Here is a 12,849-nt window from a genome sequence, read left to right on the forward strand (position 1 = left end):
TATATATATGACCCATTGTTTATGAATGATAAGATTGTTATTAAACATAGTTGGGAATGACATTTTGGTGCACACCTAGATGATGAGACAAAGTGTTGTATAATCCCAAGAAAATACAATATAGAGAGATAAAGATAAATCATATGAAACACAATACAGGATTATTAGCAAACTCCATGTGACTCCAGTAAGTGCCAGGACCAACATGGCACTTACTTTCATTTAATGTGGCCCTGTCCACCGATTATAAAATTTCAGTTATCAGTCCAAACAAAAATTGAGAAATTTCTTTGCATTAACATAACAATGGATAACATAACTTTGTATTGTTGGTGTTATGTCTTTCCAGGACTGACTCGACATACACCCACCTACTATTTCATCGAGGTACAACAAATTGTTTGAAACACAATTTCAGCACCACCTTTTCATGTGCATTGCTTTCTTGAATTAAAATAAAAAGCAAGAAAAAACTTCAGATTGTAAGAATCAAATAGGAGAAGTGCACAAATTGTGGAACAGAACAGAAATATGTGCAACATAATAAAATATGTGAAGTGGGAAATATGTCTAGAATCTAGCAACGCTCTGCCTGCCGGGTAGTTGAGACTCAGCTACCTCCTACCCTGGTATTTAGTGGTAAAGAGGCGGATGGCTTTGGGAATTAAGGACCTTCTGATTCTGCCAGTTGAGCAGCTCAGTCACAGAAGCCTGCGCTGCTGTACATGCTCCTCTGGTTGATGACTGTGCTGTGTAGTGGGTGTGAGTAGCTGTCAATAACAGATTTGCTCAAAGTCCTTCTCTCAGCAGCTGATACCAAAGACTCCAGCCACATGCTGAGAACTGAACCAGCTTCCCCACACACAGCATAGAGGATAATGAGAAGGTTGATAGAAGACTCCGTGCTTTTAGAAACTGATGATTCAAGAAACACATGAAACTGCTCACATTCTGCTTTTTGATCATATCAACAACTATTTTTTTCACCACTAAAAATCTTTTGCAATTTCCTTTAGAGAAGCACCAGAAAGATGTTCCCCAAATGGTAATCGTTAACCATTCAAACCTGATCTCTTGGTCCGTACTAATTCTGGCAATTTCAACTAACTGTGCATACTTCAGTGTTGTCTTTGCTGCCTCTGTGTTCTCAGGGCTTGGGAGCTGTTGGAAAGTAGGCTGCAGTTTACAGAACACGTTCCATATTTCATATATTTTCAGTCAATATCTTGAGATAACTGACTTATAAATAATTTTTGAAACAGAAAGCAGTTTTTGGAGAAAAGGATACTATGCTTTAAAGTCAGTCTCTGGGTACTATTTTTTAAGTGGCCAATTTGAACCACGGCTTTAGAGAAAACCCTGAGAGAACAAGGCTGGCTTGTGTAGTGTGATAAATGAAACAAACTATAAGTTCTGTGGTTTGGCCTGCAGAGTCAACTGGACCAAAGAAGCCTGTGCCCGAGAGCTTGCCTGTTGGCTGACTTTGTTTGAATGATACTCATTATCCCTGTGAGACAGTCCAGTCATAGTAAGTGTGCAATATAAAGCAACATATACCTGGTATGTCCCTTGCAGCGTGCCTACAAGGAGAGTGACCTCCTCCACAACAGAGAGATCATGTTGGAGTTCCTGCAGCTCGTGGTAGAGCTGTGGAGGGCCCAGGGCTGCTTTACCTAAGAGATGGGTAACACGCAAACCGTCCGTCATATCACCACATACTGTACACAATCCTGCGGAAAAAAGTACACTTATGAGTGTACCTTACATGAAAGTTCAAGGTCAAGACAAAGCAACAACATTGCATCTGAGAACTCATTAATTGCAGACAGAAAAGCTGCCTTTGCTGAAACTCCAGCGGAACTAATAAAAGAGGTTCAATGTGTAGATGGAAAGTTCATTATTTTTGAACCAGGGAGATTGAATTTATGAGTAAAAAAAAAAAAATCAGATAGAGAAACTGTTATTTGGAGCTTTGATGTCCTTTTGCTGGCCACAAGGAATGCAGGTGTCTCATTAAATGCAAAATTCAGCATCGATTTGAGGCCTGCTACCTTCAAAGTCCCTCTCTCCTATTGCTGCAAATCAATAGCTGTGTCTCCTCCCGACTGCCATCCACTGTCCTAGTTCTCCTGGCCCACATCTACCCAGCAGCAGGTTCCATGAGAACAGCCTAATTAAATTCTGCAGGTATATTTTGCTCCAGAGCTGTCTTGCACTGTCACTGGTGCCACATAATAAAGTAGCAGGAGAGCTGAGCTGGTAGGCGGGTTTAGTGAGGCATGCTGCTCCAAGGAGACCTGCTGCTTTTTGTCTATCCACGTGCATAAATGGAGTGAAAGTAAAGCTCTAAGAGGAAAGGCAGTGAAAAAAAGAGGTGGGCTGGGATTGTTCACTTAAAAAGCTCCACTGTAGCTTCTGGGGTTTAATGGGATCTTTGACACAGGCAGCCAGTGACATCTGTCATCTGTGCAAAGAAATCAATAGGCGGAATATCGCAAAATAAAAAAGTGTGCTGCAAGCTACAAGAACAATGTCTTCCTATCCTCTCCAAAGGGATTGATTCAATCCATGTACAGGTTTGTTGAGCCCTCTGGGACCTGCTGCTGGCTATGGTCCGAGAGGTGAATGTGCTGAGTTGTAATCCAGCATAATCCCATTGGTGAGGCAGGACACGGTTTTCACATTCAGACATGGCTATCCACACCGTGTGGAAGGCCTGAGCCCAGAGGGGTCCATCCCTACTTTCTGTGGAATTAAATGACCAATCTAAGACTCAAATGCTGTGCCAGTGATGCTAGCCAGTGGATTTAAAGACAATGCAGGTTCCACACCTGCATCAAAATCCCACTGGTACACTTCTGATAAAAAAACAAAAAAACAACTGCAGGTCAAAAAAGAGGCAGGAATAAAGGAGGTGTATGTAATTGGGTCAAAATGGAGGTAAGACAGCATGAGAATAAACAACTAGCACAACTGGCTTTCAGAAAGACAGCACATGCAGCACATCAGTGGTCCTTATGTGTCGGTAGGAACAGACAGATAGAGACAGGCCGAAGGAAACACAGGCCGAGACAAAGGGTAAGAGTGAGATAGACAGACTGCGCTTCCCTAAAGGCCAGCTTTCCTCAAAAAAGAAAGGAACCAGGACCTGCAGAAGATGAAAAATGACTCCATTTAGAGCTCTGCTGTGGGAGCACAGGATTTTGACTGAACGACATCACAGGGGATGGAACTATAAATAGAGGGGACAGCCTGTCTGAATGAAAATTTGGGGAACGGCCCCACAGCTGTTCACAGAGGTTTCTGGACAGGCATGGTTAAGGTGATCGCACTGTGCTGAAAAGGTTAGAAAAAGAAGAGAGAATGCCAGCACCCTCTGTTGGGCATAACATTTGCAGAATTACAGCAGAAAGGAAGAGAAAGACAGTTGCACTGAGATCTAACCTTAAATGATCCCAAAACCTTGCAGCATAGTTGTGAATATACACTACATGAAAAATAGGGGAAACTTAATCCAGTGAGAATCTAAATCAGCTCTGAAAACAGCAGCTGCTTACTGAGCATGACACGGATAGCTCTGAAGAAGGCACCATTAATATTTAAGTCATGGAGCTGCAACTTTAAAAAGCCTGTACCATTACATCCTGATAAGGCTTTGTATCTCCCTTTTCCCATGGCACATTTATCAGGGATCTCGTCAAGCTCTGTATACACCAGAGTTTTGTGAGGGGTGGTAGGAGAACTAGTGTTTCAAACACAGATTCCTATCTACTGTTACCGGCTGTCTAATTGGGCCTGCAAAGGAAGGGAATAATCTCCGCAGATTGATGACTCCACTCTAGATGTGTTTGTGGTCTATCAGAGAGTGAAATGAGACTGTGGGGATGATGCTGCAGGGGGTTCTGTACCCCCACATATCTCTCCAAGATAAAACACCCCAGGCAGATGGGAACAAGTGACCGTCATCACTATCCACCTCACAAACACATCTTCAATCAGAGTGACAAGCAGCACGAACCCATCTCCAGCCCTCTGCGGGACACTTGAGAAGAGAAATAAATTAGCCTTGCTGAGTCAGAGAAAGAGGCTCAGACTAGTCGAGCCAGTCCAAGTGATGATCAACTAGAAGATAACATACTAGAAAGGAATGGTTCACGGTTTCTTTGTTTTTACCTGAAGTGTATGCACTGCTCGGACGCTTAGCCCCACTTTGTTGGAAGAAAGTGTCTTTGCCTTGAGCGCCCTCTTGCCCCACCTCTACTACTTGCACCTGCTGTAAGGGGGCGCTCCACTTCATGGTGTACTTGGGGCCGACAGGGACCAGGCTGCTGATATCTGGGGGCCCCCTGGTGGACATAAGAATAAAATAATTAGAGCAGGGAGTTAAAAGTAAAAGGACCTGGGAGAAACCTATCTCCATATTGCTAACAGCGCCCCCAGCAATCAATAAGAGGAAATATATTTCTGAAATGGCACGAAGAAGAATTGAGAGTGGGAATTAAAAGCTGTATGATCACCCATGTTCCTCACCAAAACTGTACCCCTGGCTGTGAGGAGGAGTTCATTGCTATTCATGTATTCCTGTAATCACACAGACAATCAACATTGTGATTGGTTTGTCAAGATCCTGGAGGGCAGACAAAGTTGACTTCAGGACACTTGAGTTGAATGAGACGTAGAGTGATAATTAGTTTGAAGGCTGAACAAGAGCGCTTTAAGCAACATCATTGACAGGAGCTTTGCAAAATAAACAAAATTTCTTTCCTGTTTACTGCTCTCAAGAGGGTAGGGGGGAAAAGATGTGATCAATGGTGCTGTCACAGAAGATAAATTGGAAGGGAACCAAAAAATGTTTTATGTCAGTAATCTAGGACTCCTGTAGCTGTAGTCAGACATTCTACCATTTGTTTTAAGCTGATAAAGCTCCTGCAACTCCTGATAGTGCCCAAACCCCCTAGCAGCTATTTCTTTTTTTCTGTGCAGTTTGCCAAAATATCCTTGCAAAACCTATAGGGCATCACATTAGAGCCCCATGTTACCTAATAGCTATTTCTACTAACTGTGCAGTTTAGCAGACTCTCTTTTAAAACTTAAAGGCAACTTCATGCTAGAACTACACATTAGGAAAAAGTATTCTTGAATGCAAGGGCATTATTTAGCTCAACTTGGTCTACAAGAGGGACTTACTTGACATTTATGTTGCCACAGATGAGAACATCATCAAAGAGGAAGACCTTTCTCTCTTTTGACTTCAGGACTTGTCCCCTCTCCCCATACACAGTCTCAATAAGCGTCTCACAAAGGACCAGTGACCCCTGCTCCAAGCTGAGTTGCTAAAAGGGACACAGCAAGCGGATCAGAGGCAGAGCAGACAGCTTCACAACGAGCCAATCCTCCAGAGTTTAGTGCCTGCAGGACGCAGAGATCAGGCTGGGAGGAACACTGTCTCATCAGGGATTAACACATTCATTCTACTGAAGGTCACTTAATGTGTGCACACATCTGTAGCCTGTTCGCTCAGCAAATTTAGTGAAAGAGACTCTGCACATGTTCTGTCATTATCTTGATGTTTACAGTAATGAGAGAAGAATCTAAAACCAACACACTACTCGATGGGACTCGAGCAGCTGCCGGAAACTTTTAATAATGTTTTGGATAAAATAATTCTAACATGTAGCTCAGCTCATTTGTTGTTTTTTGTGTGTTGCCGTGTTATCCATCAAACCTCTAGCACAGAATCCAAAATGGCTTAGTTTATGAGCACACTGGACACACAATCCTTTCCACCACAACAGGGATACAAATCCAGGAACAGTTCGCTGCATGCACACCTTTAGACACATGGACCCGCACAGGCAGATGCAGTTAAAGAATCCAATAACAGAGGTAGTTTATTCAGCACTATGTTGACGCATGCTGTGCTTTACAGTCATCCATATGTTTGGCAAAGGCAAACAGCAACACAAAGCGTTTTCATCACTTTGGTCCAGCTTCAGTTATGACTGCCTAAATCAGTACTTTAAGTTTTATGTATACTGCATCAGTATAAACCAGGTGCATTCCAACTGTTGGGACTGAAAGCTGCAGGTTAAGTCCAAATAAGGACTTCACATCCTGATAGTTTGATGTTCGTGTTTGTTCAAAACGCACAAATTTTAGCGAATGATGAGTCTCTCTGCTGTGTCCATTCTACAACCTGCAGCGCAGTAATGTATTGGACCACATTTCACAGAAGACGATGTGCTATCCGGAGGCAATCACTAGCTGCTTTTGGCTGCGGCTCAGATAGCACACAAAATGAGTCATTAGTCCGACAGGGACTGCCGTTTGATGGCCACGAAACCATAAAGCTCCCTCAAGAGGTGGGCCGCTATAAGAATACATCCTTAAAGTCTTCAAGCATCAACAGGCACTGCACCCTGCATGGAGTGCATGTGTGAGTGTGTGTGAAATCCATTCTCACTCACATTGTTATATGTCCTATTCTGCCGACTTAGATACTTTGAGACAAAGAATGAATATTTCATTGGGTGGCTATGGGGGCAATAGAGTTTCCTATTGGAATTCTACAGCGTCACCATAGCAAATGGAATTCTGTTTGGAGTGGAGGAGATTGGTCGAATCAGCTCATCTCGGAGTCCTGAAAAGCAATGGCTGATAGAGAGAAATAAAAAAAAAGGAGGGGGTGAGAGGAAGACGCAGTCACACTAGAGAAAGAGAAGAAGGGTATATAAGTGGAGTGAGAAAGTAAGCAAGAAGCTAAGTGCAAGAGGGAAACAGAGGGGAGGTAAAGTGGAGGGAGAGAGGATAAGGGAGAGTGACAGGATGAGAGAGACAGCTCTCTTACAGTTTCCAATTAAATGACTCATTTACCCCCTAATTCTTCTTATTCACTGCAGCACTGGTTCAGATTTGCAGCAGCAGGACTGTAATTTCAGTGTGGTAATGGCGAGAAAACACCTTCACCACTGCATTTGGCATTGTTTAGTGATCATAATGGGCATCACTTCTAGGATGGAATTTTTGTGAATAAAATGCATCCATAGATTAATGTGTGGGAAAGTGACATAAGCGGCTGCTGTATACAATTGTAATTCATATACTAGGTGTTTGGCTCACAGTGATACCAACATAGAGGAGTTAAAGGGCTTAGAGGTTGGCTCACAGTTGATTTGATTGGGGTAAATGTGCACGTGTAAGTACATCTGCACAAAGGAGTGAGTGTGTATCCAATCACCTTACTGAGCAGGCGATCACTGACGCTGCGGGCTAGTTGTTGAGTTTCTGCAATCTGGTCAGCTATTCGTTTCTGTTCATTCAGCTTCTCCGCCAGCATTTCCAGCTCTGTCAGAGCGAGCTGCAGGGGCAGACGATCCACGTGGCCCTTCGGCGTGTTCTTAAGCATGTCCTAAAACAGGAAAGTTTTAAGTAAAGCTACTGCAAGATAACAAATACCAAACACTTTTTACCTTCATTTGTATCCTGAACTATACTCATCTCTAACAAAACATTGTGCTCTTTTTAGGAGTGTTGTCTTTGCCTCAAAAAGTTCACACTCTCAGGAGGATTTATGTTACAACACACAGACTTTCCAGTGATTATGTAAACTTATATATAGCCTATATATAGTGTTTCTATTCCTGCCCGTTTTTGTGCAGTGTAGGCTAAAACACCAATAAAAACTATTTTGAAAACTTATCCTGTTTCCTTCCCATTGGAACTTTGGTGTTGTCTTGATATGCATCTCAGATGTACCTTAGTGCCTTAAGCTCTAGTTCCCAATATACAGTATATGTGATTTAATACATACACTTCCACTTTGGAAGTATTACGTTTAGGTTAGAGGAAAATGTCTGATTCACATTCACAACTTATCTTTTGAATTCATGGATAATCAATGCCTGCTGAGGGATGAAATGAGCTACTGCAGATACAGCAAGTCAAGCTCAAATCCAAATGTTTGCTCAGAATAGAAAGTGGAAAAGTTGGGATGTACAGCTAGTAATATAAAAAAAACCCTGAAGTGGCTAGCTACTTTTCAAGCTCTGGCAAACCCCTGTGTAAGGATATGTGAGGTCCGACTTCCTGTGCACTGGATAAGTTTAAATCCATAATCGATTCTGTGGCCTTGCAGCTTTGCATCTTTATTAGTGTACGTGCTACTGAAATTTTAATTCACCTTAAGTTTCTCTTATTGGAAGTGTTTAGCTAGTAAAAGGAATTCACTTAATTAAAACAAATGAAATGACTAGCCCTGTACGAAAAACATTTTATACCTGCAGGAGCAATATGAACTGGGGGAATCGCTGAATGGGCTTCACCATCAGGCCATACAGAGTGATCCGGTCAACACTAGACGCCTGCTTCTTCTTGAAACACAAAGAGAACAGAATGAAAACAGAACACAAAGCTGGGAAAATATTCTTGCACAGAAAGGCCATTTAGAGGAAATGCTGCTTTTTCTTCTCTAGGAGGAGCATGTCAGAATCCTCTGTAGACTGTGTAGGCGTATGTGTGGGTGAATAAGGTATGAAAATCAGGGTCTGTTAGTCACATGAAAGTATGGAAGAGGAGAGATTTTGAGTTTTATATCTAATGTATTACTGTGGGTGTAGGTCAGGAGAAGATATTTTTTCACTGTAGTGTCTGTGACACAATGGCACCATCAGTATAAAAATGCACATCACTGGGCACATTTAATAGATGGTATGATTGTAAAAGGTTGGGTGAGATCAACTGTGAAATAGACATAAAAATATCAAAAATGTATATATTTATTGCTGAAAATTAAGAGATCTAACATTAGAGTGCAGTAGCCAATATAATAATGTACTTATTACTCATTAGGCTTAGGAAACCCTTTTCACCATAAATACTACATGCATATTAGAGGTGGATATCAATTAGACTTTATATTCTAAAATATATTGGAGTGATATTTATATTCTCATATGAGACTAGACATTGTCTAAGACTTTGGTAACTGTAATCTCATAATTCATCCTAAATGTGGATTCCTAGCCCTTAATGCAGCCTGTTAACTTCACTAATATCTGATGCTTCCAACCCAGTGAAATGAATAATGAACTGTGGTACTTTCATGGTTGTTATGTTCATATTATTAGACCTTTAGTCACTGACACATGCTATATCATCAGCATTAATAAACTTGCACTGTTTTAAAGACATAGTACTTGGTCAAATATTTTGCGGTATCTCACTTTGTCAACATTGAAAACTGAACATTGAGAATTTCATTGTATTAAAAAGTGAGCATTAAAGCTGCTCTAACTACCTTTCTTTTCAGCCTAGAGGGTCTAGTGAGACTAAAAACAAGCTGACACCATAAGCCTCTCCTAATCGCTTTTTGAACTGCGGATGCCTGGTTACGACAAACTGTAAAAACATCAGGCTCCAGTCAAAAGTTAGATGACAAACAAATCCTGGCTACGGCAGCACTGCAGAGGCACAATGTCAAGTGATGGTTTAGCAATTTAATGTTAAACAAATTTCAAACTACTCCCAAACTCAAATCATACTGATTTAATACAAAGGTAAAATTATGAACATGCTAGGCTGCTAATGTTACCAAAGCAAACACATGTAGATGCTAACAAATTCAGAAGGAAGAACTCCACATCAAATCTGAGTCCTGCTTTAAACAGTCTCTATCTCAAAATCCAAACTGATGTTAACCCTAGCTTTTGCTCTTTTGTTGTCCCATAAGTACAGTGCAAAAGAATGTTGGCTTTTTGGTCCAGTAGGCACCGTCTCAGACTTTTAACTGCTGAGGAGTCCTCTGTAGGGCAGCAATTGATGTTCTTAGTTGAAAAATGCTCCTTGAATAGGATATACAGTAGATAGCCTATAAGTAAAAGGACAATGTACACTCAAGAGATTCATGAGTGAAGGCTGCAGATTGTAACCCTAGTTCTATAGCACAATTGGAAAGGTTGTCCACTTGAATTCAGTCAAACTGACAAGTACTTAATCAGCCATGTAATTAGTCTAACATTTTCCCATTGTACTTGCCCTGTATAAGGTGTAATGTGACCTAACTAATCATCCATGAAGTCAACAGCTTGAGCAGCAGAACGCCAGTATTTCAGCACTCCACCTGTATGCAAATGGTTTATTCATCATTTATGTAGTATTTCAGTTTACTGGCTTGTAAACACGGGTCAGAGTACCAAACAGATTGCGAGATTTTGATCCTGGATATATTCCTGACATACTGTAGTCCATCTGTATTCAGCCATAGCTGGAGTCTTGCACAGTGTGATTAAAGACCATCAAAGATTTTATCTCGTTTCTCTTTCATCTGGGACAGCCCAAGATTACACAGTATAAATGGGCCTTAAAAGGAAGCCCCTGACACCGTACACACAATCACGAGGCGGAGACACCAGTGGTCAGCAGCCATAAACCTATTAAATCAAAGATGCTATTTTAATCTACCAGATCAAAGGTTCAGCAAGATACATGACTTTTCGAAGCTAAACTAAAGGATACTGAGTAGATACCATGAAAACTTTGAAATGCAGAATCTCGACATCGCATTTGATCAGGTCAAGATACTGTATCAGTGGACATGGGCTCTTTCCTGCTTTAGTCACTAATTGTTTGATTGGTGACAGGCAGAGGGGCAGTTGCAGATAAGAGGGATCATGAGAAGCTCTCCAACTCCCTAACAGAGGGCAGTCATGTCCAGTCAAACCTGTCTGACACCATCTAAAACCATAACACTGCCTGAGACAATATCAGTGTAGTGGTTCACCTGAATTTTCTCAGTTGGTAAAGAGATTTGTGTGAAATTATCCCCAACAGGAAACGTCATACTAAGCCTTGTTTGCACCATCCGTTGGAGCCTGGACTAATAGCTTGGTTCATGTTGTTGCTGTCTCTTTGTCTTTTTGATGTGGCAGTGTAGGGACTCCTGCAGAACCAGTGTGAATTACAAGTTGTCTATATTATTTGTGAAGGTGGAGCAGACAGCACTGACGATCACTAGCAGGGCTGCTTGCATGAGATTCGAGGAAACTTTGAAGAAATACAAATTAGAGATCTTCAGCAGTACACTCAGGTCCTAGCAATCAAAACTGTCAGGCAGAGTCTGTTCAGTCTCATCAGTTCAGGTAGGGTCCTGCTGTATTACCACAGGGCTTAGATATATGTATGTATTTTTCTGATAATTGGGTTAGAAAGGACTTGCTATTAACTCTGATTACATGGTTTGTTATAATCAGTGAAGGAGAACAATATGTTTCTTGAGACTGGATGCAAAATGTGAACTGTGGAGGGCAGGGAAAGATTATACTGCTACTGTTTTCAAATGAGGCATATCAGGCTGCTGGGTGTCTGTCTGGGTCTGCTCAGCTGACTTTGGGATCAGGTCTAATTATTCTTGAGGACAGTTAGTACCAGAACTATTTTAGGAAACTGTTTTATGTGTCAGGTTTCCCCTGGATCGATTTCAGGTCACCTCCAAAAAATTGGACACATGAATATATCCAGTGTAGATGTGTTCTGCGGAGAAAAGGAGAGTGTCTCTCTCTCTCCCATGCAGGTATACGGTACAGTACATCCTCAGATGACATGCGGAAAGTAAGCTGGAGTTTGCTGGCAGTAACAAGGCAGGTTGATGTGCAGAAGTCTGCACCACTGTCATCCTAACTACTGTCTTATGAGTATCTGAGTTAAACAACCTGCAGTCCAAACAACCAGGAGCCTCCTGGATGCTGTTTATGGCAGAATGAGCATCAGCTACACCCAGGCAGGTGTAGAAACACCAAAAACACAAGGTAGAGTGGTGGCTTTCTTTGACCACAGGTAAGTCATGCTGAATTGTCATAGTTTTTCTTACAGTTCCTGAATGAAAGTGAATTCTAGTACCGCTGGGAGAGATGAGACCTGACTGGCTGCAAATTTTAGTGTTTCTGCTCTAAAGACGAGAGCAGTCGGGTTCCTAGATTAGAGCAGAGTCGATTTGATAGTTGCTATTTACTGCATATTTACAGAGGCTTGTAGCCAAAGGCATATAAATTATGAGGTGATAGACTCATCTAGTTATGATGCAGAAATAAGAAACTTTATTTCTTTCACTTTGTAAGATGTTTTTCTGACAGTGTCACCTGCATTATTGAGTAGAATTGTACTGTTGCCAGGCAACCTTAACATCATACCATGAAGCCTCAGCATCTACTGGTTCTCTGAAACTGATAGGATTGTCCCTTATGCTATTTTTGTGTTAAAGCACTTGACACCTACTAGAAAAAAGGAAATTGACAAGACTGGATGTGCAGTTGGACCTGTCAAGGGGACCCTTCACCTCACAGCTGATGTTAACTAGATTAGACCCATGAAATCTCCAGCAGGTTGCATAATGTCCTGCCATCCGAGCACCAGGCGCCTCCACATCAGCTCTCGCCACACAGCCAGATAATGCTATGATACACTGTGTGTATATAGACAACTTCAGTCACCACTGTTGGTCTCAGAGGGTCACGGTGATTTAGTGTACAAAAATAAATATTATTTATTACTAGTCTATCAAGAACAGCTGATTTACAGTGACATCACCTAGATGCTTCTCTGCAAATGCAGCCATTAGATCAACTATGCTGAAACTCAAAATGTAATAGCCCCTATCACTGTAAATGTTCGGTGTGTGCTTATGATCATTTGCATGCAGGCAGTTCAGTCTATCTAGCCAATTTATTATTTTGCAAGTCTGCAACAGGCAGTGATGGAGAACAAAAAGAATGACAGAAAGAAAGGGACGGATTATCTGGACCAACATACAGGGCTGACAGCTGTGTGATCTGGTTCTGTAAATCAGCATTACAGCTC

The 12,849-nt window shown here is 41.6% G+C and overlaps 1 protein-coding gene across 1 annotated transcript in view; it reads right to left on the reverse strand.

Moving 5' to 3' along the window:
- LOC109955477 (rho guanine nucleotide exchange factor 10-like protein) overlaps positions 1-12,849 on the reverse strand; it is a 77,586-nt gene that overhangs the window by 59,102 nt on the left and 5,635 nt on the right. The window contains exons 6-10 of the mRNA XM_020591703.1: positions 8,277-8,366; positions 7,238-7,408; positions 5,188-5,333; positions 4,174-4,346; positions 1,558-1,673 (exon numbers count right to left, since the gene is read on the reverse strand). Coding sequence (XP_020447359.1) covers positions 1,558-1,673; positions 4,174-4,346; positions 5,188-5,333; positions 7,238-7,408; positions 8,277-8,366 — 696 coding nt within the window. The remainder of the gene's footprint in view (positions 1-1,557; positions 1,674-4,173; positions 4,347-5,187; positions 5,334-7,237; positions 7,409-8,276; positions 8,367-12,849) is intronic.

This window comes from Monopterus albus, unplaced genomic scaffold, assembly GCF_001952655.1.
Source record: "Monopterus albus unplaced genomic scaffold, M_albus_1.0 scaffold1.1, whole genome shotgun sequence".
Taxonomy (NCBI): domain Eukaryota; kingdom Metazoa; phylum Chordata; class Actinopteri; order Synbranchiformes; family Synbranchidae; genus Monopterus; species Monopterus albus.